The sequence below is a fragment of the Felis catus genome, chromosome B1 (genome assembly GCF_018350175.1).
Source record: "Felis catus isolate Fca126 chromosome B1, F.catus_Fca126_mat1.0, whole genome shotgun sequence".
In the NCBI taxonomy this organism is placed as follows: Eukaryota; Metazoa; Chordata; class Mammalia; order Carnivora; family Felidae; genus Felis; species Felis catus.
This window is the reverse complement of record NC_058371.1, coordinates 141,415,783-141,442,903: the sequence shown is the minus strand read 5'-3', so window position 1 is coordinate 141,442,903 and position 27,121 is coordinate 141,415,783. Positions and strand designations below refer to the sequence as shown.

General features: G+C 40.6%; 1 protein-coding gene across 2 annotated transcripts in view; it reads left to right on the top strand.

Annotated features, from left to right (window-relative positions):
• FRAS1 (Fraser extracellular matrix complex subunit 1) overlaps window positions 1-27,121 on the top strand; it is a 426,958-nt gene that overhangs the window by 190,371 nt on the left and 209,466 nt on the right. For both annotated transcript variants that reach the window (XM_045056179.1, XM_023253019.2), the window contains exons 10-15: window positions 1,118-1,207; window positions 3,061-3,096; window positions 4,710-4,857; window positions 6,388-6,531; window positions 7,844-7,978; window positions 23,197-23,340. In XM_045056179.1, coding sequence (XP_044912114.1) covers window positions 1,118-1,207; window positions 3,061-3,096; window positions 4,710-4,857; window positions 6,388-6,531; window positions 7,844-7,978; window positions 23,197-23,340 — 697 coding nt within the window. The remainder of the gene's footprint in view (window positions 1-1,117; window positions 1,208-3,060; window positions 3,097-4,709; window positions 4,858-6,387; window positions 6,532-7,843; window positions 7,979-23,196; window positions 23,341-27,121) is intronic.

The window sequence follows — 27,121 nt, the reverse complement described above, 5'->3', positions numbered from 1 at the left end:
TTTAAAGAAACATCACCATTCTTTAGACAGTATATATATCTTTAGAAAGTGGAAAGCGCTTTAAAGAATACTCGTTAGCCTATAGATATTAGATGTTAGTATATGCATATGAAAAATTATAAACAAAAATCATGTCTTTAACAGCAGATTCCCTGGAAGGTAGATTGCAGTGGAATTGTACTTTGTAGGTTATAGAATTTATAATTGTTTAATTTTTTAGTAAGCATTTATTATTTTATAATAAAAATAAAAATTATGAAATTATTAATATTGGGAAATTAAAATAGTAAGACTTTGAAAGTTAAACATCTACCTTCTTTGTGTGACCTTTTTTCCTTCCTCTTATAATTAATTTAAAAAATAGTGATTATGTGGATAACAGTTTCAGAACACTGAATAAAAATTAGTTTTCTACTGTTTAATTTATGCCTGAGACTGCATCTGTGCATACAGGGATGTATCTGATTTCGTATTCAAGAAAAAGTGTTGGTTTGATTTGAGCACTCTTAATGAAGCCAAATCACAAGTTCAAACCTTGTATGTTTAAGATAGCCTGATCCTTTTCTGAAATTCATAACTTTCCAATACTACCACAATTAATCTTGGCCATTCTTTTTTTTTTAATGTTTATTTATTTTGAGATTGAGATAGAGATAGAGAGAGAGAGAGAGCATTAGTGCATGAGTGGGGGAGGGGTGGAGAGAAAGGGAGAGAGAGAGAATCCCAAGCACAGAGCCTGATCCAGAGCTCCATCTCACCAATTGTGAGATCATGACTTGAGCTGAAATTAAGAGTTGGATGCCTAACCAACTAAACCACTCAGACGTCGCAATCTTGGCCATTCTTATTCATGGGAGCTCCTGGTCATGGGTGGGAAATGATGGAAGGATCTGTACACATGCATTCCAGAACTGGAATAAAAAAGCACTTGGAGGGGTGAGCTGCATTGCCTAGATTTTCCATAGGAAGACAACAGGGGGAGATGGAGTAAGCAATGGGCCAAAACAAAGGATCTGCTAAGGTTTTTCATTCCAGTCAGGGAATCCAGCTGTTGTGCAATTTAGCACTGCTACCTAGAGATGGTAATTTGATATGTGCCTCTGCAATCCTTCTACAGGGTGAAGAATTAATTCACTTAGATGGAAAATGCTGCCCTGAATGCATTTCAAGGAATGGTTATTGTGTTTATGAAGAAAATGTAGAATTTGTGAGTATCAGACTAATAACTGAAGACTATTAAAAATTAATAATTCAAAATTAGTTTGATGAGGGGCATTACCTTCTCATATCTTTTACCCATTCATTGTTCATCAAATGTGTACACCTACTGTGTGCCAGGTCCTAGAGACACAGAATCAAACAGCTCGAAGAGTCACTGCTCTTGCTGCGGGGAGCTCATGCTCTAGTGTAGGCACATAAGGGACAGACAAAAACCTGCCAGTAGCTGAGAGGAGGGAGGTGCATAAGGTTAGTGTATGATCGGGGAAGTCTCTCATGCAGAAAAATTTGAGCAAAACCTAAGGGGAGTGAGGCAGCAAGCCATGTGGATACCTGGGGAGAGAAAATGTGCTAGGAAGAGTCAGCAAATGAAGACGACTGAAGCAGAAGTGTGCTTGGTGTGTTCAAGAAACAGCAAGAAAGTGACTATGGCTAGAACCAAGAGAATGGGGGAGAAAGGATTTGGTGCCGGAGTCCACGAGGTAGCCTGGATGCCATGGTAAACGTGTGTTTTACTGTGACACAGACAAGAGCTGTAGCAGCTTTGAGCAGCTATGCTGTGATCTGGCTTACTTGTGAAAGGGTTACTTTGGCTGCTTTGTGAGGAAGTGACGGGAGGGGGTGAGGCTGGCAGTAGGTGATCTGGTTGGAAGGTTTTTGCAATAGTCCAGGAGTGGTGATGGTGTTTTGGTCTCAGAAGGAAGGTTCTAGATTTATTTTGCAGGTAGAATGGAAAGGATTTTGATGGATTGGTTGGGGGACGAAATTCCATTTGCTAAGGTTTTATTTCTAAGTCTGTACTTTTAAGAATTATATACCCAAAGAAAAAAAATATTTGTCTTAATCTCTTCAAGTTTGCTCTATTTGTATAGCCTAGATCTTCCACGTGGGATTTTGTAGTGTTGATAAATTGTGTTCTAAAAAATAGGCCAGTTGATCATAAAGACAACTGCTTTATTGACCAATCAGAATAAAATGATAAGAATTGGGATTAAGTACTTTGATTCCTACCTACTTTTTCTTCATGATTTGGGAAAATTGCATCTGTCAACCTATGTATGCTGGAGAGAATACTGTGTGAGGTTAACAGTTTGGGTTCTAAATTCAAATATCTACTTTGCCACATACTAGCTGACTATAACTTTAGACAAGTTACTTAATCCTCATTTGTGAAGAAGGGATAACAATAGTACTTACCTCATGGGGCTATTGAGATAATACCTATGAAACACTTGGAACAGATGCTGGCACGTTAAAAAAAAAAACAAAAACAAAAACAAAAAGCTAAAGAAATGGCATCATTGTTATGCTCTTGGCATTGTTTGTTTCATAGTGGTATTCAATAATTTAGTTCTTGTTTCTTAAGAAGTTAGGAGATTAAAGGCTGCCTATCAATGAAGAATTTCTATTTTCTCAACCATAGTATCAATTTTCCTACCCATTTTTGGAGGTAAATTAAGCCCGGCAGAGTTAAAGAAAAGCAAGTTGCTTTAAATGAGTCGAAATCCCCAGAGTACTGTGGTACCATACAAGATTCAAGAGTTTGCCCCCACAGGCTTAGATTTCTTGACTGTGAAGTCCTTCATGTTGAAGGGAATGGAAGCCATGTGCTCAAGCACAAAAGGAGAATCAGAATTCACAAATATTTCTGAAGCATGTTGTCTTCACCTCATATTGTATGCTTTTCTTGTTTTTGATATATATAGATTTTTTCTATTCATAATAAATGAATGATGTTGCATGATACTTGGGCAAAATGGATAACTCTTAAATGAGAAAATAAATAGATCAGTTTAATGGTGTTTTTAGTGGTATAATAAATACATTTCTCTTTGTTCCTAGATGTCCTCAAATGCAAGTGAAGTTAAACGTATTCCAGTAAGTATAGATTTTTAACTTGTACATGGATATTGGTAGAATTGTTTTAAGCAATGATCTGCATAAACTGTCCTGGGAAACCTTACTGCCATAGTATTTTTTAATAGTCATGTTTGTTGGCACCATGGTCCCAGATTAAGAATCTTAATGATAACTAACACTTTGATTCATTGAACTTTGCTTCTTTATTTACCTTATTTTTTCCCCAATTGATAATACTTCTCTAACTACAAGCTCCTACACATATTTTTCCCTTTCTTGTGATGATTTCCTCTTTCTGATTTTTTCTGGCCTAGAAAATTCAGTTTAACCATCCATGCAATTTCATGTTCTTCAAAGCATGGAGAGCTTTTGGGGTTTGGGAGTGTTAGTTCCCCAAAACAAAACTGATTGTTCATTCTTTTAAGGTTGTTTACAGGAAAACATTGTATGATTCCTTTTTAAGGTAAAGTGCAAGCACATTTGTTCACACAAGCAAGCTTAAAATTTTGAAGGCTACAGAATAAGGGGGCCAGGAATCCAGTCTGCCTTGAAATGGAAGAAAAACACTTCTGCCTTCTCAAGATAATATTCCTGATTTTTCTAACATTGTCATTCATTTTTGCTAACTATAGCCACATTAATTGTTTGGAGTGTTCAACATCAATTGGTTTAATAAATATTTTATCAAATATTTATATTATAATATGCTCTTCTATTCTCTCCTGTTTTACCTCCTTCATCACCCCAAAACATTCTGGTAGGAACCCTTGTCTCTTTCCTATCTTCAGGGTGAGTAGGATAGTGAGCAAAAAAGGAATTGTTCTTTATAATTCACTTTGAATTCTCCATCAAAATATTAATGTTAATTACCATAATTTGCTTGACCAAAAAGAATATTTTAGCGTGAGAAAGACCATAGCACATCTATGGCCCACTAAAAATGGTCATACAAGAGCTGTAATTTTAAGAATATAATGACTCTACTGTTACTCTTACTGGAGTAACTGTAAGGAAACTCAGGGCTTTAACCAGCTTCCCACTGTTATTATAAAGATTGCATGTAATGTACCCACTAATCATAGGCACATAGTAATCCCCTCTCGTGTTTTTTGGTGAGATAGGCTAAGAAACAAGTGTTGTATCCTTCTTACTAACGAGCCCCAGAATGTGTTCTCAGTTTATTTTTCTGCCTGGGTTCTACATTTAAATAAATCAATTATAAACAAAGAAGGAGTAATATTATCCTTTTTAATTTAAAACTCTTTGGGGCACCTGGGTTGCTCAGTTGGTTGAGCGTCGGACTTCAGCTCAGGTCATGATCTCTCAGTTTGTGGGTTCATGCCGTGTCGGGCTCTGTGTTGACAGCGCAGAGCCTGGAGCCTGCTTCAGATTCTGTCTCCCTCTCTCTCTGCCCCTCCCCCACTCATGCTCTTTCTCTCTGTCAAAAATAAATAAAAATTAAAAAAAAAAAAAACAACTCTTCAATGACTGTCCTATTTCAGAGTTAGATTTGCATGGTACTGAACAGGACTTTCATTTTGTCCCTTATGGGAACTGTAAGTTCTCCACCAGCAAACTGTCTTCTGAATCTTTGCAATTCTGATAACATCATTCTTTACTGTTTCATGTAGGAAGGGGAGAAGTGGGAGGATGGCCCTTGCAAAGTGTGTGAGTGCTGGGGCTCTCAGGTAACTTGCTATGAGCCCTCTTGTCCACCATGTCCAGTGGCCACACTAGCCCAAGTGGTGAAGGGACGGTGCTGTCCAGATTGCACATCAGGTGGGTCCATGTCTGATTTATGTCTACTGAGATATTTTCACTGTCAAAAAATTCAGAGATCTTCTTTCTCCCCACTTCGTGGTTTTTTTTTGTTTTGTTTTGTTTTTTGTTTTTTGTTTTTTGTTTTAAGTCACCTACTGGGTTGGTTTGTTGGTTGATTGGTTTCTTGCTAATTTTTCTAACAAATGATATTGCTTTATCTTTGCCCATGTATTTACCAAACTCAACAGATTATGGGTAGGTGATCTTGGGCGAGTCATTGACCCTCTTTAGATCTTAATTTCTTGTTAATAAAATGTGCCTCATCTACCTTGCAAAATTATTATGGATATCAAATAACCTAAAGTTTAGAAACTTTTAAAAGCAAATATATATGTTAGGACTGTTCCATTGTTAAAGATATAAGGGCAATTGCTGAAAGTTTGTTACAGGTGTCCTTTTTTTTTCTTTTTCTGGTGAGCTGTTAAACAGATGGTTCCTTAGGAGTTCTCAAATGGGTTTTTGAAGTTTAAAGACTCATTAATTTCTTCCAAAAGAAAATTTTATCTACTTGTTCTGCAACTCTGCTTTCAAATCACCTGGGGTTGAATTAGTTCCAGTTAATAATTGTTGGCAAGCATTGGAGTTGCTCTGGCTGTGCAGTAATTTGCCTATAAGCTTAGTCTCTCTTGGAGAAGTGGCATTTTCTTCCATTCATATTTCATAATTAATTGTTTTCTTCTGTGGGTTGCAATTTTTCATATTGGCAGTTGCTTTTGTTGCACTCAACTTATTTTGGCTAATCACAGTGTTTCTGTGAAGAGTTTATCATGGGAAAAGCAAAGCAACTTTATGGTTTAATTACGTTACCTTCACCAAAGTGGCTCCCTGGGCTTTCCTAAACAAATATTTAGCATATTATAATGTACTATACTTTGAATATCAGGTCCCTGACAACTTTAAAACCTGAAAGAAGCCCTTTGCTGACAATTGCCATTGAATTCGATGATAATCCCAGTTGTTTTGAATGAGATTTGAATTTTAGAGAAAAAGAATAAAGCTGGCTGTATTTTTTAAACAACTTTTTAAAAATTGTGTTTAGTTTTAACTTTCTATACATGCCAAAGCTTAAGAACATCTAAGAAAACATAAACTATTGAATTCATATATATATTCATATAATATATATATGAATATATATATTATATGAATATAATAATTCATTCATATATTATGGAGCTGATAATTCCTGTTTGTAGAGGCATTCCAGCAGGTAGAAGCATTAATAGGGCTGTCCTGTAACATTTTTAGTGTCTCCAATGTGGAGCTACCAGAGATAGTAATAGTGTTTCAGACAAGGAGAGATTCTTTGAAATCTTGCATTGAAATCATTTTTGCTATTTTGGGGTCTTTTTCATACCTAAGTTCTAGAGTTTTCTGTTCTTCTTCTTCGATATAGCCCCATATACTCTGTAGATTCTTTTTTGGAAAAATGTAAGAGAAATGATATGGTCTTTGTCAAATTCTCCTCTTCTTTGTCCTTGATTGTAGTTCATTGCCACCCAGACTGCTTGACCTGCTCTCAGTCTCCAGACCACTGTGACCTCTGCCAGGACCCCACAAAGTTGCTGCGGAATGGACAGTGTGTGCACAGCTGTGGTCTGGGATTTTACCAGGCTGGTGCTCTCTGCTTAGGTATGGCTCTGGGCAGATAGCCGAGATGTGGACTGAGGCTCACTGTTGTCAAGGAGGGGTGATGCACTCAAGAAATGCATAACTTCGAAAAACCCTTCGAAGGTAGTAATGTCATCCATAGGTTACTTGGCATCTCTACCTGCCAGTGTCTTTCTTCTGACATTTCACAGGTGTTTTCACGCTTACTGGGGGGATAGATGATGTGGAGGTCTGATGTTACTAGGTGGTTGTTATTGGATTTTTCATTTTTTGAAGACTTTCAAAGATAGTAATATCGCCAGAATCTTTCGTGTCATTTATTACAATACTCAGTTAATCCAAGATTGAAGTTTGGAATTGACATAGACATTCGAGATCACTTACTAGAACTTTCTCATTTTGCAAATGGGGAACTTGTGGGCCAGAGAAATTAACTGGCTTGTTCAACATCAAACAGATAATCGGTAATAGAGTTTATCTCCTGTGGGTTATCAAGGAGATCCAAAATGGGTTCATGTGAATTTTCAGAGTTCTTATGCAACTGAGAAGGAGATCTTACCTGGCAGAATTTTGGCTTGTTTGAGGCCACATCATAGTTACTTTTTTCCCTATCTCTAACTCATAGAGCTAATTATCCATTTAAGAGTATATAGGTTTATACCCTGGGTGGGAGATTCAACCTCTCTGTGCCTCAGTATTCTTACCTATAAAGTGGGGTAGTACTAGCTAGTACCTTCCTCAGAAGTTTTTTGCGAGAATTAAGTGTTAAGTGTTAATATACATGAAGTGCCTAGAATAGTTTCTAGGATATTTTCAAGCCTCAAGAAAGGTAATTATTTACTTCCCCCTACTTTCTTTCCTGACTCCTAATCTTTAGACTTTTTGAAAGTCATTTATACCTCTCCCATGGGTTGTGGAAGGAGAAACAAGGGATATTCTTGTGAAATGGTTAAGTGAGAAATGTATCGAGGGTTATTGGATAAGAAGAGCACAGACTCAGGAGCCAAACTTCCTGACTTCAAATGCCAGCTTCATGTCACCCTGGGCAAGTTACTTAACCTCTAGTAGCTTGTTCCTCACGTGAAAAATTGGGGTTAACCACCCTATAGGGTTGTTGTAAAGATTAAATGCACCCATACATATAAAGCACTTCGTGCATTGCCTGGCGTGAAGTGTGTGTTATATAACTGAAGACTGTAGAGTAATTTTCCTTCCTTTCTTGTTCTCAGTACAGAGCCTCAGGATTGGGCTATGTAAGAACTGGCACAGGGGTGGTGTCTTTGAGCTAATCAGGGCTTCCCTTTTTCTTTCTCCCACCCCTGTCTGGAGCCAGCCTGCCAGCCTCAGTGCTCCACGTGTACCAGTGGGCTGGAATGTTCGTCCTGCCAGCCTCCTCTGCTGATGCAGCATGGCCAGTGTGTGCCCACCTGCGGGGACGGCTTCTACCAAGATCGCCACTCCTGCTCAGGTAATCACTGGCTGGGCCACCAAGAAAGCCACCCCCACCCCCAAGTGATCCGGGGCCACGGGGAGCTGTGAGCAGCTTTTCAAGTATGAGAAGAAACTGAGAGAGAATCCTGATGGGCCCAGAACAGTTGATGAGAGATGACACATGTTGTTTTTATAACCTTATTAGTGCTTTGGTGATGTGTGCATGTGGTGAGATTTCTCTAAGTCCTTCTGCACACACCTTGGGGCACTGGAACAGTTCTTTATTCAGTTCAGGGTTGTCATTATATTGTAAGTGTGATTCCTTCATAGTGTAAATACACAGGGCTTAAATGAAAATGAAGAGAGAAATATATCTATATATTTTCAAAACTTTATTTCTACCTGAAGAGAGAGGGAGAAACAGAAATAAGAAAGTGACGTCATAAGTAACAAACATGGACATGCAAAATAGATGATGGCATTTCCATTTACTCTTACTTTAGTGTCTGCATGCTTTGGTAGCTTTATGTGTCTAAATTAAGAGCTAGTTGATATTCTTAATATTATAATAGTCTCTGGAGGTTGGAGTGGTCTTAGTGTAATTTAATTTGTTGCTTATACTGGACCATGTTTTTAACAGTGATTATAATCATGAGTATAAGTAAAGAAGTAAATGTATAAAGAATTTTGTTAAATGTAGGAATAAGAAACAAATAAATAAATGCAGGAATGGGAAAAGGGGTAATGGTGGAAGCAAAGACAAAGGGCAGGGTCCTAGCTGGTCTGCAGGAGGAGACAGAATCAGATGTGCTCAGAACCTAAGGCAGGGTGTGCAGTGGTGGGCAAACCTGAACAGGCAGACAGGCCAGAGGGAGAAGCTTGGGCGTCCTACCAAGGAGCTCTGGGAGCCAGGCTCTGCAGCTGAGCAGGAGAGGGGCAGAGATGTGATGAGACTGAAAGGTGGGCTGGTCTTAGGGTCGGCTGATATTCTTCCCTCATTTATGCCCTCGGTTAGATTTTCAGGAAGATCATTTGGAGAGAATATAGTGAAAGAGAGTAAGTGCATGGTATTCACCAGCTGTGTGGGCTGAATGAGCTCTATGGCATGGGAAGATGCTCTGTGGAAAGTCTGATGGCCTCCTTCATTCCAGGTTGAGGGCAGAAGCAGCATCCACGGGATAATAGAAACCATCTTGAAGGGAAACACTGGTACTATTAATGTCATACTGATGTGAGGATGGTGGGGCTGATCCTGGAGCCAGTCCCATTACAAAACAGAAGGCACACTAGCTTCTGAGTCTGGCTTGGAGGCTTTTTGCAACCTGTAAAAATATCTTCTGTATCCCCAACATCAAGGGCTGGACAAAGTGTTCAACGTTTGTTGAACAAGTGTTTGATGAATGAAGACACATATTATCCTTTGGTGATCCTTGAAAGACCAGTGTTTCAATAGGAGCCTCAGCCATAAGAGATAAAAGACCTCTTAATGTTTCTTACTTATCATGTGCTATTTACCTGTTATTTTAGAACAGGCTCAAAGTGGGCACATCCAAATGCCTTTGTAGGTGTGTAATGGTTGGGCAATTTAGGAAAACTGCTGAAATTTCAATTTGATGAAGTTAATGAATGTATTCTCTACTCCTTTCTTCTATCCCATCAAAGAGACCTCCTACTAGCACTCCTGTGACAGATTTGCCTTTAAAAGGGAATTAATTCCCCTTAGATTTTATTCTTCCCTCCATAACACCTCAACCCCCTGCCACACATCCCACATACATATTTACTTTTTTCTTTCTCTTTTTTTGAGGGGCCGTTTTCCTTTCTCCCATGCTCACTGTTTTAATTGGTGATGTTCATGCTGTTATAGGGCACTTTGAAATGAGTAATGTTTCATTTGATTACTGGTTTACGTAGCTGACTGCTTCCACATTCCATCCACATACCCATACGCAAATGCCTCTGGTAGAAAGTTGCTGGGAAAATTTGTTCATGCTCCCTCCAGGGAATTAAACCAATTTGCTTTAGTTCAGCCTGGTTGCATTTTTATGCATAAAATGAGAAGAAAGAGGAGAGCAAGAAGAGAGAGAGAGTGTGTACGTGAGAGTGATCTTAAAAATTAAAGCAAAACTAGTGATCAATTTCCATATACTGTTTCAATGCTGAGATGGCCCAAATAAGCTTTCTCATTATTGGAATTTTTTGCAACATTTGTGCTTGTGCTATTTTTGGTGGCTTCTCATCATTGACCTTGGAAGTTGGTCAGTCAACCAGTCCTCTTCTAGCATGTGCTAAACTTTTCAAAAAGAAGCCTGCTATTTTATGGTAACAACAGGTTCTTCTGGATTGATTCCTCTTGGCAGGGTCATTTATATTATGACCAGCATAATTTGCCACTTTATTGACCCATCAAAACCAAAAGAGAGTGAACACTGTGCTGAGGAAACTAATTACCAGAAATTACCCGATTAATATTCATGCTCACTCTGTTGAATATAAGGCAGAGAGAAAAATATGGGGCAGAGCCAAGTGGCACAGAAGCACATAGCTCTCCAACAGAAGAGTAGGAGCAGGTAAACCAGGAGAAAGAGTAGGAGCAGGTAAACTAGGAGAGGGGTGAGAGAAGACACTGAGTCCTGCCAGAGAGTCGCATCCTCAGGGCCCTTGTCATTTCCCCTTTTCCCTTCGGTTTTGTGGTATACGCACACACATACACAGGTGCAGATGAATGTGTTCCTATGCGTGCATATATTCATATCATTATTACATTCTCGTGCTTGATTAAACTGAATGCTACTGTAGTTATAGACTACATTAGGTACTCCTATACCAGTCACTGCTTCATTTCTAAATGAAACTCCAAACTGTTGGAGTTTGATCACTTCCCCTTCAGGCTCAGCACCACCCAGTTTTTATGCCAGTCTAAGTTGGAGACAGGCAGTATATACGTTGCCTCTTCTCTGTAGCAGGCAGGGCAAAAGAGTAATCACCCTCTTAGGGACCAGAACACACTTTTAAGACCTGGCTTTCGGGCTTAGACTTTCTTTGCCACCAGTTGGATCTGGTCCAACAGGCCTGTTGTCCACTCTGTCCCTGTCCTCTCGACCCTGTGGGCATCAAGTCCTAGGACTGGGCTTCTAATTTGCTTCTTTCTACCTTGTCTTGTTATGACCCATTTCCAGGAATCAATAGCCTGTGTCTTAGTCATCCCAGCCTGATGGTCAGTTTTGACTCAGATGTGGATGGTCCTTGCTCCTCCCACCCACTGCATGACCTTGCACCTTTCCTGCATGACCCTTTGGGTACCACTTATGGATTTATTGTATTCTCTCTACCAGAGTTGTGGTTCCATTGCTTCGTCTTAGAAACCCTGTTATGAAATCTAAATGTGGATCTAGACTCACCTCACTATGCCCTGAAAACATTCTTCCTTACCTGTCTTACCCCTCTTTTCAGTCAACCTCTGTTCTGCCCTGGTGGAACCATTGAACTGTTGCACACACAAATCCTAGGTAAGGGAACCCATAAGAAAAAAAAGTTAAAAACAATCAAACTAACACACATCATGCAAGATTAGTTAAAAATAAGCAGCTCATAAGACTATAACTTTGAGTAAAGAGAGTAGAATTCAACCCATTTTTATTCTTCAATGTTTATTTTGAGAAAGAGAGAGCGAGAGAGAGCACGTGAGCAAGAGCATGAGTAGGGGAGGGACAGAGAGAGAGGGAGACAGAGAATCCTAAGCAGGCTCGTGCTGTCAGTGCAGAGCCCAATATGGGGCTTGAACTCACCAACTGTGAGATCACAAACTGAGCCAAAATCAAGAGTCAGACGCTTAACTGCTGAGCCACCCAGGTGCCCATTTTTATATGTATGTCAGCGTTTGATATGTCCAGTGCAAACCTCCAGTATTCACAAAGACCTGAGGATGGAGTTGTGTGTACCCTGTGGCAAGTGTTCCCTTCATTGGCAGACCCAGACATGGGAGGGACTGTGACACAGTGCTTAAGACTGTAGGCTTGGAAGCCAAACTATCTGGACTCCAGTCTTGGCTCTGTCACTACAAACAGTGCATTTTTTAACCCCATGCTTCAGCTGCCTATGGGTAAAGTAGGGACAATAATGTCAGCCATATAGCATGAGTATAAGGATTAAATGAATGAATTCACATATGTCATTTAGGATGGTGCCTGGCACTTAGTAAGCCCTCCATATGAGTTAGAAGACTTATATTTCTGCTTTTCATTGTCCTTCCCTGTTCCATTTCTCTCGCTCCTCCATTCATTCTCCTTTGACCACCATTGGAAGTCCTGAGGATATGAAGTGAAATAAGATGCTATCATATTTTCCTATTGAGAGCTTGCAATCAAGGCTGGGTTGGCTGCTGCTAACAGAGATGTGAAAGAAAAAATAATCATATAAACATACAAATCTATGCAGTTTATTCTACATCTGATTGCTGTGTAGTCTCAGGTTTTTAAACTTAAAGAACCAAGCCATTGACCATTTTACAGGTTTGTATGAGGGAGGATCATTTTGATTCTTAACTCTGCCACTTACTGCTATATGGCTTTGTACGGGTCATTTAACTGCTTGAGCCTCAATTTCCCCGACTGTAAAATGGGGATAATATCATCTACTTTACACTGTTATGATGAACATTAGAAAAGATGTTTGAAAATAGAAGTATATTATGCTTGGCACATTGTATGTGGGCAACAAAAGGCAGCTATTGTCATTGAATCTCTTTGTTTATTTTTCAATTTATGAGAATGAAAACCAAATAGCTTGCATTAAGAAACAGAGTTTTGTGCCGTTTGTGTCTGATTTAAAATAAAATCCACTTTTCTATGTTATGGAGAAATAACTGTATTCTCACAAGTTAAAATCCTTTTATTTTTTTAAAATGCTCAGATTAAATGTTGAGAGTCTGGAATTTTTTTTTCTTAGCCAAAATTATGGTATAATTAGAGGGAAAACTTAGGATAACTAAGCTTGTAAAATTTACATATAGGATGCTGGCCTAGCTGAGTTTTAAAAGCTGTAGTTTGAACAGAGGAACTTCTCAAGTTAATTATTTGTTGGAATTTTGTTTGACCAGAGCAGCCCAACCATTTGTGGAAATGAAGCATTGACCCTTGGAGCCAGGGCCAAAGCAGTGAAGACTTAATGGGTCTTGGCATTATGTTCCAGCATGTGGCTTAGCTCAGCCTAGTTGTACCTGGGGCAGAGCTCTTGGCAAAGGCATTTATGAAACTGCTGTTCTGAAATCCTCAAGAAGACAAGGATTCCTTTACCCCCTTGTTCTGTAGGGATGGTCACTGTGCAGCTATCATCCTCTGTGGCCCCTCCAACACCCCCCTAGAATTGGAGGGTCATCAGTCGCTCTTTCATTGCCAGATCACACATTCAGTTTGGGGGCCCAGCACATCCTACCACACTCTGCCTCCGCTCATTCTGTTCTGCTCTTTAAATTGTATGCGTTGCTCAAGACTCTTCTGATATTCTATAGCAATTACGGTCTCTCACTTAATTGCTGAGTGTCTTGTAAGGGGGACTTATTGCTTCAAGTGATATTCTTGTCTCTTCCATTCTGTTCGTGCAAGGAATATTTGTTGAGTCTCTTTCATGTACCTGGGAACTGGGATATAGAGTGAATGGGCAGAAATCTGCCCTGGGGTTAAGGAACTTACTTTCTTGCAATGGGAGAAGAGTCAGTAAATAAGTATACAGATAATTTCAGATAGTTACTAGTCAATGAATTCATTACTATCAGTGCTATAAAGGCAGTTTTAAAAGGCATATTATAGAAAGTGACTGTTGAGGCAGGGAATGGTTTTATGCTTCTGAATTCCCCACAGTGCCAAGTGCATATAAGGCCCTCTGGAATAATCCTGTCAGCGATTCTTGGCTAGGTGTAGCCTGGGGAAAATTCCAGAATCTGTATTTTTCCCACCTCTGTTTGTCTTATCTTTATCTCCCTCCACTTCAACTTAGTGGAGCGCTTTATCGGTGTGGGAAGGGTTACTCTTTAAAAAACAAAAAACAAACAAAAAACCCACCTATCATTGGAAATTAAGTAGTATCCACAGAGTGTTTTAAGCCTTTCAGAACAGAGCACAACAGGATTGCCCTCCTAGAATGTATACTTCTTGAGTAAACTAGACCCAGTGAAACAGGTGACAATGGTAGTCCAAGGCCTCTCCCTCTTTGGACATTCATGTAAAGGTTAAGTAGAGAGAAGGAAAAAGCAGCTGGCGGTGTTGTGCCTGCGACCTTTGCTGTAGCAGGAGACTAGCTATATTTGGCATTTGCCTGTGCTGCTTACAGACCCTTGCTGCGTATGCCAAAAGACAAATGACAGACAGAAGTATCACATACCAGCAGAGAAAGCCCGCCACAAATGCAAGGGAGTTTATCTTCCAGACAGAGTCCATTCTTCCTGACAAATCTGAACCCCCAAATATTTTAGCTATGGATTGCAAACTAGTGACAAGACTTCTGGCTTTCTGCCCAGGTCCAAGGGTTCTCAGTTATTTTAACTAGGCTATATGGCATACATGGCATACATTCTTTCTCTCTTTTTCCTATTCCCCACCCCAACTCTCTCCCTGCACAACCTTCCCCTCCCTTTTTAGGCTGCCCACAGAGCAAACAGCACCTCCATGTTATCACTGTTGAGATCTGAGCAGGCTATGCTAGTGCAGCCAGGAAGTCTGAGAATTCTCCCCATCAAAAGCTTGGTTTTGGTTGGTGGTCCCTCTGGCTTTTCAATTTCTGTAGATAAATAGAATCAAGGTATCAGTGGAGAAATCAATAGCCATTTAATTAATGGGGGCTGAAAAAAAAAACAACCCAGGGAGTCCTAGCAGCTGTGGGTTGCCAATGGTCACAGTGGATAAGTGGAATCTGAGAGCTCCATTTGGCTCAAGCTGGGCCAAGGTGGTCACTGCATTTGAAAGCTCTTGTGGTGTTCTTGTGTTGTAGATTTAGAAGTACAGGTAGGGGGGCAGGAGATAGAAAAGATAACTTTAAGAACATTTCTTATGAGCTGAATGTCTGCCATTATCCTTGACTTATGTACCAATGCAAAGCTGGCCTGCATGTAAAATCTCTCTTCGTGTGTACCTGACAAAGCCTCTGCCCACTGGGAAGTCAACCCTTTGGTCCAAGTTCTACGGAAGACCTTGCTGAAAATTGAAATATGTTACCCAAGATGAGTAAATCATTCAGCTATATCACAAATGTGGTTAATAGATTAATTAGCTATTTACCCAGCATGTGCCTTAAGGAAAAGGACTACAGGCTTATTTTTTTCCTCCCCTTTCAGTAAATTTTTCCCCTAAATACGAAATGAATTCATGTTTATTACAAAAAATAATTTGATGAAGTCAGTAAAATTCAAGGCACAATAAAAAATCAGCGAAAATCCCTGACTCAAACTGTCCCAAATTACTACTGTCAGTATTTTGGTGAATGTCTTCCCAATTTATGAGAGTGAGTGTGTGTGTGTGTGTGTGTGTGTGTGTGTGTGTGTGTGTGTGTTATGTACACAGATATACACACATTTATTTATTTTTCAAAGGTAAAATCACACTCTACATATAGTTTTATTGCCTGTTTTCCCCCATGTTATTTATTATCCTTCTACAAAATCTTTTTAAAGCTGTTTTATAACTTTCCATCTGGGGCTATGCAAGAATTCATTTAGCCAGTCCTCTGTGGTGTGATGTTTGTTCCTAATTTTTCCATTATCATAAATAACCATGATGTAAACATTAAAATAATTTTTTTAATGTTTACTTATTTTTGAGAGAGAGACAGAGCATGAGTGGGGAAGGGGCAGAGAGAGAAGGGGACACACAATCTGAAGCAGGCTCCAGGCTCTGAGCTGTCAGCATAGAGCCCGGCGTGGGGCTCAGACTCAGGAACCATGAGATCATGACCTGAGCTGAAGTTGGACGCTTAACCAACCAGGCACCCCACGATGTAAACAGTTGTTTTTTTTTAATATGAAATTTATTGTCACATTCGTTTCCATGCAACACCCAGTGCTCATCCCAACAGGTGCCCTCCTCAATGCCCATCACCCACTTTCCCCTCCCTCCCACCCCCCATCAACCTTCAGTTTATTCTCAGTTTTTAAGAGTCTCGTATGGTTTGGCTTCCTCCCGATGTAAACAGTTTTAATAGAAAATTGTGGAAAATATATTGGATTAGGCTAAGTTCTTCAATTTCTGGGTCCAAGTTATATATGTACTGTTGCAACCTTTGACACTTTAATATGTGACTGTCTTTTGAAAAAGTTATAACTTGTACTCCTGCTAGACACAAATGAGTGCCTACTTCCTACCACCCTTGTGAGCGTTAGGTGTTACAATTCTTCTTGTTTGTCAGGTTGATTGGCACAAAATGGAAGCTTGTTTAATTTCTTTCTTTTACTTATTCTTGGGATTCACATGAAGATGGTTGACTTAATCATACTTATGTGTTCATTTCCATCATTAGCCTGGGCCAGCTATTTCTCTTGCTTATCTATCTATGCCCATCTGTCTGCCCATCCTTTTTGCTCCTGTAACCTATTTCCATTTCTCCTCCCCCCAACCCCCCACTTAAGGAACTATTCTAATGCAATTTCATATGTATTGTGTGTGTGTGTGTGCTCTTTTTGTTTTGTATGCACCTATTTTAAATATTCATAAATAGGGGTGCCTGGGTGACTCAGTCAGTTAAGCATCTGACTTCAGCTTAGGTCATGATTTCACAGTTCATGGGTTCGAGCCCCACGTTGGGCTCTGTGCTGACAGCTCAGAGTCTGGAGCCTGCTTCAGATTCTGTGTATCCCTCTCTCTCTGCCCCTCCCCAACTAGTGCTCTGTCTCTGTCTCTCAAAAAATAAAATAAAAACGTTAAAAAAAATAATAAAGAGAACTCTTTTAAATATTCATAAATATTGGTAAGTAGATATTTCATTCTTTTCCTTTTTTTTAATTTTAAAGACTATTTATTTTTTAGAGCAGTTTTAAGTTCACAGCAAAATAAAAGGGGAGGCACAGAGATTTCCCAGTTACTCCCTGCTCTCACACACACATAGCCTCCCCTGTTATCACCATCCTCCAGCAGACTGGTATATTTGTTACCTTGATGAATCATTCTCCCCATTCCCCCCCCCCCCTTTTTTTTCTTTCTAAGCACTGTTTCTAAGATGTATACAGATCACTGTGTGTACATTTAATTGATTGCATATAGTTGCTGCTCTCTTGTTTACTTTGCATATCTCTGGCTATTTCTGAGGCAAAAGATTTTTTTCATGTATTTGTATTTTTTCTGTTATGAGCTCCCTCAAGTACATAGGACTTTTTGGAATGTACGGAGACCAAATATTCCCATTTCAGGGTATAAGGTTTTTTGTTGGCACAAGGAGGAAGGTTGGGGACAGAGACCCAGACTGGAGGGGAGAGGAGATTGTAGTAAAAGGATCAAAAATGATGATTACGCCTATGAACTTCCTTTCCTCTTAAATTTGTCTGGCATTTACGCTTCTTAGACAAGTAGCCTTGGCCTCCTGTGGGGCTGTACCAGGGGGTAGGGAGAGTAGTCTGCCCAGCACTTGGACTTCCCCTCAAGCACTCACCAAGCTATTCCAAAGGGCTTTTGTTAATGTGTTGTAGAGATTGCAAAGGAATAACTTTGGAGTATGAGTCCTCTGGAAAAGGCTGGAACCCCTTCTTGTAACTGCTGGAATGATCTCTGACAGTTCTGTTCACTTCCTTTCTAAGTGAACCTGCCTTTCCTGTAGTCTTTTCTGTCCTTTCCTCTCCTGTCTCCTGCTGCACTTTCATTTGTTCCCTTTATAATTACTTTGCTTTTGACACCCGTTAAAGCCACAGGTACTGGGGCGCCTGGGTGGCGCAGTCGGTTAAGCGTCCGACTTCAGCCAGGTCACGATCTCGCGGTCCGTGAGTTCGAGCCCCGCGTCGGGCTCTGGGCTGATGGCTCGGAGCCTGGAGCCTGTTTCCGATTCTGTGTCTCCCTCTCTCTCTGCCCCCTCCCCGTTCACGCTCTGTCTCTCTCTGTCCCCCAAAAAATAAATAAACGTTGAAAAAAAATAAAAAAAAAAAAGCCACAGGTGCTAGGTCTCCCAGGGTATGTTACTCACTGCATCACCTGCCATGTTCTCTGTGTTCTCAAATGTGTCATCTCGCCAGCTCCCTGTGAGTTAGGTGCAACGAAGCTTATTCCCACTTTGCAGATTAGGAAAGCAAGGAATGGGGAAATTGATTGTAAGATACAACAAGAGCTTCCTATTGGAAATTTACCCACTATCTCCTGATAATACTTTAGCACTTGGCAAGTACTTCCCAGTCATTTGTGTGATAAGAATGAAAGCTAGCAGTTGCTACAAAATGGATCGGGGACGAAATGAAGGAATTTGACTTGTGGGTGGCATAGCTGCTTGTGCCTGCCGTTTGAGCTGCTTCTGTGTAGTTGTGAGTGAGAACCCCTTTGGTGGTTTGGAGATCTGAACTCAGCCTCAGTGGTAAACCTCAAAGGGTCTGCTGATCAAGTGTGCCAGTTCCCTGGGAATGGCAGAGGAACTTATTCCAAAAGGCCATGGGGAAGGTGAGGGACCAAAGCTCCTTTTCATTCCTGAGGGGCATTTTGAACTGAAGGCTGAGTCCACTCGTGTCTGGATCCACTGCCTGAGGTCTGGGAGAGCTTTCCGGAAGATGAGAAGTGGCCCACAGGAAGTGCTTTTTATGCTTTCCTGGAAAAGGGCTGCATTGTCTGCTTAGAGAAGCACACGTTAAAATTTCTTTACAGCAATCTTCTATTTCAAAATTACCAAGTCACAAAAAGAAGTTTCTTATTTTTAGAGTAGGATTTCAATATAGAATTGCCAAAAGAAAAGTAATTCGTTCCTTTTCATTTCGAAATGGATTGCTCAGCAAGCCAGCACATGTCTTGCTATGCTCCAGAAAAGTCCGGGGCTTTCCTAAATAAATTATCTACTGCATTTGAGATAAGTAGATGGTTTTCTCTCATTAGCCGCCTTTTTAAATTTATTGCCACATTTTCACAATATCAATTCAAAAACCCTGGGTGATCGGACATGTATCACTAAGAGAAATTATGGTAAAAAGTCAGGGAGTGACCTTCTATTTTTCATAATAACCGAAGTGTAATAAAAGCCACATGTAAAATAAGCCTGGAAGAAGAGATTATCTGCAGTAACATATGTTCAGTGTTAGAAATTAGAAATCAATTGCAAAACACAGTAGGAGTATGTCATTTTAAGGAATGATAGCTCAAAAAAAAAAAAAAAGAAAAGAAAGAAAAGAAAAAGAAAAAGAAAGAAAGAAAAAGAAAAAGGAAATGACAGTTCATTTTAGTCCTGTATTGAAGAAATAAAAATCCCTTCTGCTGTCTTGACTAACCATGGAACATGCCTTTTGTTTGCTATGGAAAAAGAGATGGCCTGGCCTCATATTTGGTACTCTGTATAGATGTGGCATAAATAGTTGTCATCATAAGTAGATCTGTAACCCAATATTTATTAGGTAGATTTACAGCCTCAAGACTATCTACCTTCAGTTATCATATGTTCAGACTATGACCTCATGGTTAGTTGTTTCCATGTAGAAGGTAACTAACTGATAGGATGAATCCCTCATAACCAGTAAAAAAAAAAAAAAAAAAAAAAAAAAGACTGCTGGGTATCCATTTAACATACATTTAATGAATACTCACTTTGTACAAGTTATCAATCTGGACACTGGAGGTTTAAGATGATTCAAACCTGGCCCCTGTTTTGGAGGCTACTACATTTCATTGAAAGGCATTGCTTTGTAAACAAATGATCAGGACAATAGGATAAATACCATAGAGAATGTACAACATTCTGCAGGAACACAGAGGAAGGAAGTGACTGTTTGGACAAGTTCAATAAAGCTTCACAGAAGTAATGACAGCTTAGGCCTCTCAAGTGTAAGCTGTGTTATAAGGACTATGGAAGGAGATGGAGGCATTGCCAACTGGGTGAATCCTGTGTAGGGCATCCAGAAACCACAGACAGGCGTACGGCATGCTTAGGGTACCCTGCTCCATAGATCTAGCTTGCTCAAGGGACATAGCAGAAGACAGGGCTGAAATGCTAAGTACAGCTCAGTTTGTGACAGGTTTAAGTGCCATCCCTAAGCCTGTAGCCTCTATCCTGCTCATCCTTTGTCCCTATTCTGATTTTCAACACTAGGGATAATGTTAAAAATGTGTAACAAGTAGTATGGCACAGATCAGATTGGTCAGAAGTCAGGGTGGGGGGGGGTACCTGAGACCCTCTCCTATGTCAGAACCTTTCAGGTCCTGAAGCACGTGTCTTTCAGGATTCCCAGGAATGGAACCAGACTATCAGGGAGGGACCAGGATGATAGCCATTTACCAACCAGGTTGGAAGTATTTTTTACGATTTTAAAAGCCCGTGCAGCTAAGGGTCTACACTGCGATCAGCCGATTCCTGAAGAGAACTAGGGGGTTGTACTTTAATTTCTCATCTCCTCTGCACCCCCTGGACAAAAATGATTTCATGCCTCAAGAATGTCTTGAGTTAATTACTCTCTCCTCTCCCCACTGCAGAGCAAACTCTCTAAGAAGAAAAATTGATTAAAACTTTTACAGATGAAGTCCAAGGTCTTTACCCGGCGTGCCTGACATTTGTGATCTGGTCCCTGTTGTCTTTTTAGTCTTTAGTTCTCATCATCCTCTCAGGCACTTTCTCCCTGGTGCAGTTTGCATAATGCTACCAATGAGCTCAAGTGATGGGGTGGTTTAAATGTTTCCTCTAGCAGACTTCTGACCGATGGCTAGCTGGGAAGGCCCCCCAGGCTAGCACAACCTTGCATGTGGTAGATGCTTCTGTTGAATATCGATAGATTAGCCTGACATACCTTCTTAGGAGTGAAATTGGGTTTTTTATTTGCTTTTTTGTGTTTTTGTTTTTGTTGTTGTTGTTGTTGTTTATTTTTAAGTAGTGTCTTTGAATCAACAATAAGGCAGAGGCACAAACAGTGATTGGCACTTCAGATGATGAGTAGAGTCATTAATTGAAGGGTAGCTGAATAAATGAATGACAGATTTCATGTATGTTCAGGGTAGAACTTGTTACTGGGAGCTTTGTATCCACATCTTTAGTTATAATGTAGTTTTAGTAGCTTATCCTAATATTGGCAGTGTTCCCATGTAACATTTATAAAATATAAATGAGATGTTAACTATAAGTGAAGTACCAAATGTAGAGTACCAAGCAGTGTGCTCAGCACAGAGTTAAATTAAATGGAAATGGATTTTGCCCTCATGAAGCTTACAGTCTAGCAAGGGAACCAGGTAATAAAGTAAACTTTCTTCCATCTCTGCTTTTCATCTGCTGTTGTCATCTCTTGCCTGGACCAGAGCAATGGCTTCCACACTGGTCTCTCTGCCTGTAGGCAAGTCCTTACACCCTCTCTACGTGGCACCCAGAGAGAGCTTTAAAAATCGGGGTTTGTGTCTATCTTGTTTAATCCCATTCATGACTTCACATTACAATTAGGGTAAAATCCTGATTTCTTTCCATGATCTCCAAGGTCAAGTTTGATTGGGCCTCTTCCTATCCTTCCAGCCATGAATCAGTCCACTGTGCCCCACCATTCCTCACTGTGATCCTCTGTGCCCTGCTGGTCTCACTGTGTCCACTAGCTTCAGCCACAGGGGCAGCCTTCTATTCCTTGCACCCCTAAACTCCTTCCTTTCTCAAAGGCTTTGTTGGTGCAAACCTAGAGCTGTCCACTTCCCATCTTTCAGATCCACCTAAAGTTGGTCCCTTCTACCCTTACCACTGTTATTCTTTATTGAAGAGTCCTTCTTGGAATTTAACAGAATTTGTAATTATCTCTAAATTTGTTGGGGGGGGTGGGGGAAAGTTGTCTGAAATTAAGACTTTCCTGTGCAGTTGAAAGCTGAGAGGAGAGGATTGGATCTTGAGATTCTCAATGCAGGCACCCTTTTCGGATTCTAAAGGGATACCTAATTAAATTACTTAGGTGTATAGTTCCCAAGTCTCTTTCAATCAGCAAAAGAATTCTCTCTACCAATTTTGGTCAGAATGAATACCTCTGCAAATAGATTGTGCTCCACTGTGAAGCAAACATTTTGAAAACCAGGGTGCATTAACAGAAGCATGTGTTGGGCTTAACCATACAGACAGTGAACCAAATTTGAATATATCCAGTCATTTAGAATAGGCCTCTCTTTGCAGACATGCTAAGGTGAGAAGTAAGCCTAATAGTAATAAAAAAAAAAAATCAAATTCTAAAAGAGGAGGACATTTAAAAAAAATATTTATTTATTTATTTATTTCGAGAGAGAAAGAGAGAGAGAGAGCAGGGGAGGGGCAGAGATAGAGGGAGAGAGAGGATCCCAAACATGGGGCTTGATCCCACAAACCATGACATCATGACCTGAGCTGAAATCAAGAGTCAGATGCTGATGTTTAAACAACTGAGCCACCCAGGCACCCTGAGAAGGACATTTTTGAGTGTTAAAGGAAAAACTCTGGTTTAGGAACAATGTATGGTTAGAAAGTTAACTTGTAAGAGAAAGACTCTCAAGATATATGCCGAGAGCAGAAGCTGGTGGGGCAAACCAGAGACTAAGGGGACTAGAAGAGTAATGAGGAAGGACAGAAGGAAAGGGTTGAGGTAGGACAGAGAGAGAGAGAAGAGAGGGATGGAAAGAGGGAGAGAGCAGTAAAAATCCAGAAGTACCAGGTCTTTCAAGGTTTAATCAAGGACAAAAGTACATGGCATTCGTCCTTGCTGATTCTTGATGGTGTTGAACGTAGGAGTAGTGATCCTGTCAACGGTTCATCGTATGGTTACAAAAGGCAAGGTGGCAAGGTGATAGAGGGCCATCTGATTTCATTAGACAGACCATCTTTGTCTTGAAAATTATGATTTCCTTCCCTGTGATTCTCATTACTCAAAAGCCTCTGATTTCCTGTTCCAAGTATCTTAGCAGTCATTTATGGAAGTTGCACTTCTGGCCAACAGAAATAGGTATTGTGGGGGGTGTTTTTTTTTTTTCTCCTGGGATATACATATGTGCATTGCGATTTAGGAATGAAGGCACCAACATCCTCCTTATAAATTCTAAAATCTTTGAAAGAAAAATTGCAACCAGCCCTTTCCGCTATAGACTGTTCACTGATTTTGCTGTTTGCCTGCAGTCTGCCATGAGTCCTGTTCTGCCTGCTGGGGTCCGACAGAGAAGCACTGCTTGGGCTGCAGAGACCCCCTCCAAGTGCTGAGGGAGGGCAGCTGTGACAGCAGCTGTGGCCTTGGGTTCTACAACAAGCAGGGGATCTGCAGTGGTAAGTGCCTGGCTTTGCATGCCAGAGCATCTTTTTTTTTGCTTGTTTTTCTTCCAGCATCCCTCATTTTATTCTAATTAGAATGTTTCTTTTACTCAACCAATATGAAAATGGCTGGTAACATTGGCAGTGTTTTAGTAGTTTACAAAACACTTTTTTTCTGAACTGATAGGATCACCTTTAACACCCCCACTCCTCAACAGCTTGTTAGGTTAGGGTGTTCATTCTAGCCTCATCCTCTGAGACTCAGGCTGCTTGCTCCAGACTCTCAGCTGTAGGGAGAGGAGCAAGGCTTCCTTCCTCCAATTTTGAAACTCCTCCATAGCGCCAGACAGCCTTCCACATATGCATGTAAATAAAGACACTCTTAGACCAGCCAAAGGCAGACCCACCTCTGTGTTGGTGCCCCTGACTTAGCTGAAGCAGTTACTGTGTATTCTACCTTTAATGCCCATGGCATGACAGTAAGAGTTAACGTTTAATGCCCACGGCATGACAGTAAGAGTTAACCTAGTGTTTCCTTCCAAGTGCTTTACAAACATTACCCACTGGGGCGCCTGGGTGGCTCAATTGGTTGGTTGAGCATCCAACTTTGGCTCGGGTCATGATCTCACCACTCGTAGGTTCCAGCCCTGCATCCAGCTCTGGGATGACAGCTCAGAGCCTGGAGTCTGCTTCGAATTCTGTGTCCCTTTCTTGCTCTGCCCCTCCCTTGCTTGTGCTCTGTCTCTCTCTCTCTCAAGAATAAATAAAACATTAAAAAATTAAAAAAAATAAAACATTACCCACTGAGAGGCAGAAAGTATGGGGGGAAGAGCATGACCTTGGGCAGGTTACATAATCTCTCCATGTGTCAGTTTCCCTTTTGTAGAATGGAGGTAATAGTGGCAGCTGTGGTAGACAGAGTAATGGCCCTCAAAGATGTCTATATCCTAATAGCCAGAACTTGTCAATATGGCTGCCTTAAATGGCAGAAGGGATTCTGTAGGTGTGATTAAGTTAAGGATCTTGAGATGGGAGAGCTGATCCTGGATTATCTGGGTGAGCCAGTTAACCGTAAGGGTCTTTCTAGGAGGGAGGCAGAAGGGTGGAAGTCTGAAAAGGAGATCTGAGACAGAAGCAGGAGTCGGGGCGATGCCAAGACGGGGCAGTGGGTATGCAGGCAGCCTCTAGACTTGGGGAGGAGACAAGGCAATGGATCTGCCCCTAGGGCTTCCAGCAGGAATGCAGTCCTGCTGATGCCTTGGCTTTAGGACTTCTGACCTCTAAAGCTGTAAGATAATAAATTTGTGTTGACTTAAGCCACTGAGTTTGTGGTAATTTGTCACAGCAGCAGCAGGAAACTAACACACACCCGGCTCAGAAGGCTATTGGAAGGACTGAGTTGATATAGACAGGCATTTAGCACAGTGCCTGGCACAGATTATTGCTGTGTTTGGTGTCTGTTCCTCACAACAGTTTCAGGAGATGGTTATTATTACCATCCTCATGGTCCAGAGGAGACAGAGAGGTTAAGAAACTCCCTTAAGGTCACATATCACTAATAAGGGGCAGAGTTGGGATTCAAGCCTAGGTCTTCTAGCTTTAGATTTTACTTGCCTCCCAACTGCTCTACTGGCTATAATGAGATACCTCCCTCTGCACCTCCCCTATTTTTCCCTACCTTCTCCTTCTCATTATTGTCTCTGGCTATCCTCTTCTTCCCCTTTCTCCCTGTCTTCCTGTCAGTCTTTAGATCAGCCGCTGCCCTGTGGACATTGCCAAGTCCACAGGTAGGCACCTGATAGTGAATGAAAGGTTTGAATTGAGTTTACTGTGATGGTCATACCTACAGGAAGGCTGTGATGCGTTTTTTTTTTTTTTTTTAACAAAGTCCCACTAAATCAATAAAAATGTACAGCCCATAAAACTTTCTTGAGTTATTGTCCTCGTTTTGTTTACTGAGCAGGGCAACAGCAAAAATGAGATGATCTTTGGGATTTGACAAATCCACTTGTCTTAGGAAAGAGAGATAGCCCCTGGCAGCTGCTTGCTTAAAGCTGTGCAGAGATCCATCAGCATCACTGGTGTGAAAAATCTCACTTGATGTGAACGAGTCACAGGTGGCTTTTGTGTAGCTTCAGGAGAGAACAAGGAAAGAAGGGCCAGGCTGCCGTTAGCCTGAGCATTTTAATCTTTTTCTGCCAGCATCACTTTCCTGCTCAATTAATCCAGATGCATTCTCTAAAGGTCAGCACATGTCAAATTTGCACAAATCCAAAGGCATTTAGCTTGTAAGTCCCCAAGGAAGCTGGCTACTGTCACTGATGAGGGGTGGTGACACTGACCTGCTACTGAGACGATATTATCTGGATTGAGAAAGCAACTTTTGCTGGGGAAACAGGTATTTAGAAGGAAGGCTTGAAAAAAAAGGAGGGATTAGTGTGAGCCTTGAGGTGGTGAGAAGTGGAAATCTACTTTGGCTAAGAAGTTGGATGAAGAAAGCCAGACCTCCTTACTGAGAGAACAAATTAAAAAAGAAGACTACTGAACAGGTGGCTTAGGGAGGGAATACACATCTGGAATGCTATCTGTATACATTTTGAAACAAAGCATCAGAAAAAAAAAAAAAGCCTTCCAGATAGGAGGATGGACCATTGCTGACATTAGTCAGCCAACCAGTCAATTAATCAACAGGTAATTACTGAATGCCTGCCATTTGCTTAGCATGATGCAAGACTTTGTGATACCATTGACATTGACCAACAGGCCTTTTGATAAAGACTGGAGTTTATACTTTTCATAAAATTCTTAGAGTTCTCTAAGTTTGTGTCAAATGCCTTCAGAAGTGTTTGTATAAATATTTTCCCAAACATCAGTGAACCAAGTCACTGATTGGTATCGGAATGTTAATTAAAACGTCTGATGCTGATAATGCTGACTTGTTTCCAGTTCAGTTCAGTGCTATTCAAGATAAAGGCCAGCCAGTGTTGGTTTAATAATTTATAACCAAGCAGCACATATCTGTAGAAATCTCAAAGTCAAGTGCTGAGAAAAATCCAGCACAACCTGTCATAAACGGTGGTATGCCCTGGCTGAAAGAATTTATAGCAACCAAGTTCATTGGTGGTTCATGCTTTGAGTTTTACAAATGTTAGATATAAAGGGTGGGGAAATTCAAAGGACAAAAACCTCCTCATTCTTTAGTCTTTTAAGTACTTATGCTATTACGAAGGGCTTTTCTGACTCTAGCTAACATAATAAATCAAAGTAAGTTCAGAGGTTTCTGTTAGCCATTCTGTCTCTCTTCCTTCCTCTTCTCCTTTGTCTCTCTTTCCTTCCTTTTATATTCATTTCCCTTCCTCATCAAGGCAACTATTTTAATTTTTTTTATCTCTTTGTTTTTATGGTGTCATGTAAAATGGATATTCTCTTGAGTATATATACCTTTTTTTTCCTCCTTAAATGATCTTGTGTCATGAAGTTCAGGTTATCTTTTTTTTCCACTCAGTATTATGGTTTATGAGTCAGCCGTGTTGCTATCTCATCTAGCCCTTTGCTTCTCACTGCTTGGTCTGCGTCCCCCATAGCTCACCCATCCACTGTCCATGAGGGACTCCCCACCTCCCTCCATCCCCATGCTGTCACTAGAGAGCACCAGTGAAAAGCCTCAAACCTTCCCTTTTATGAACCTGTGTGGAAGGTTCCTGGGGATGGGTAATCTGGGAGCAGAATTGTTTGTTTCTTATCTCTGCATATTCTTTATTAGACTAAGTAGTACCAGGTAGCTTACCAGCTTCTA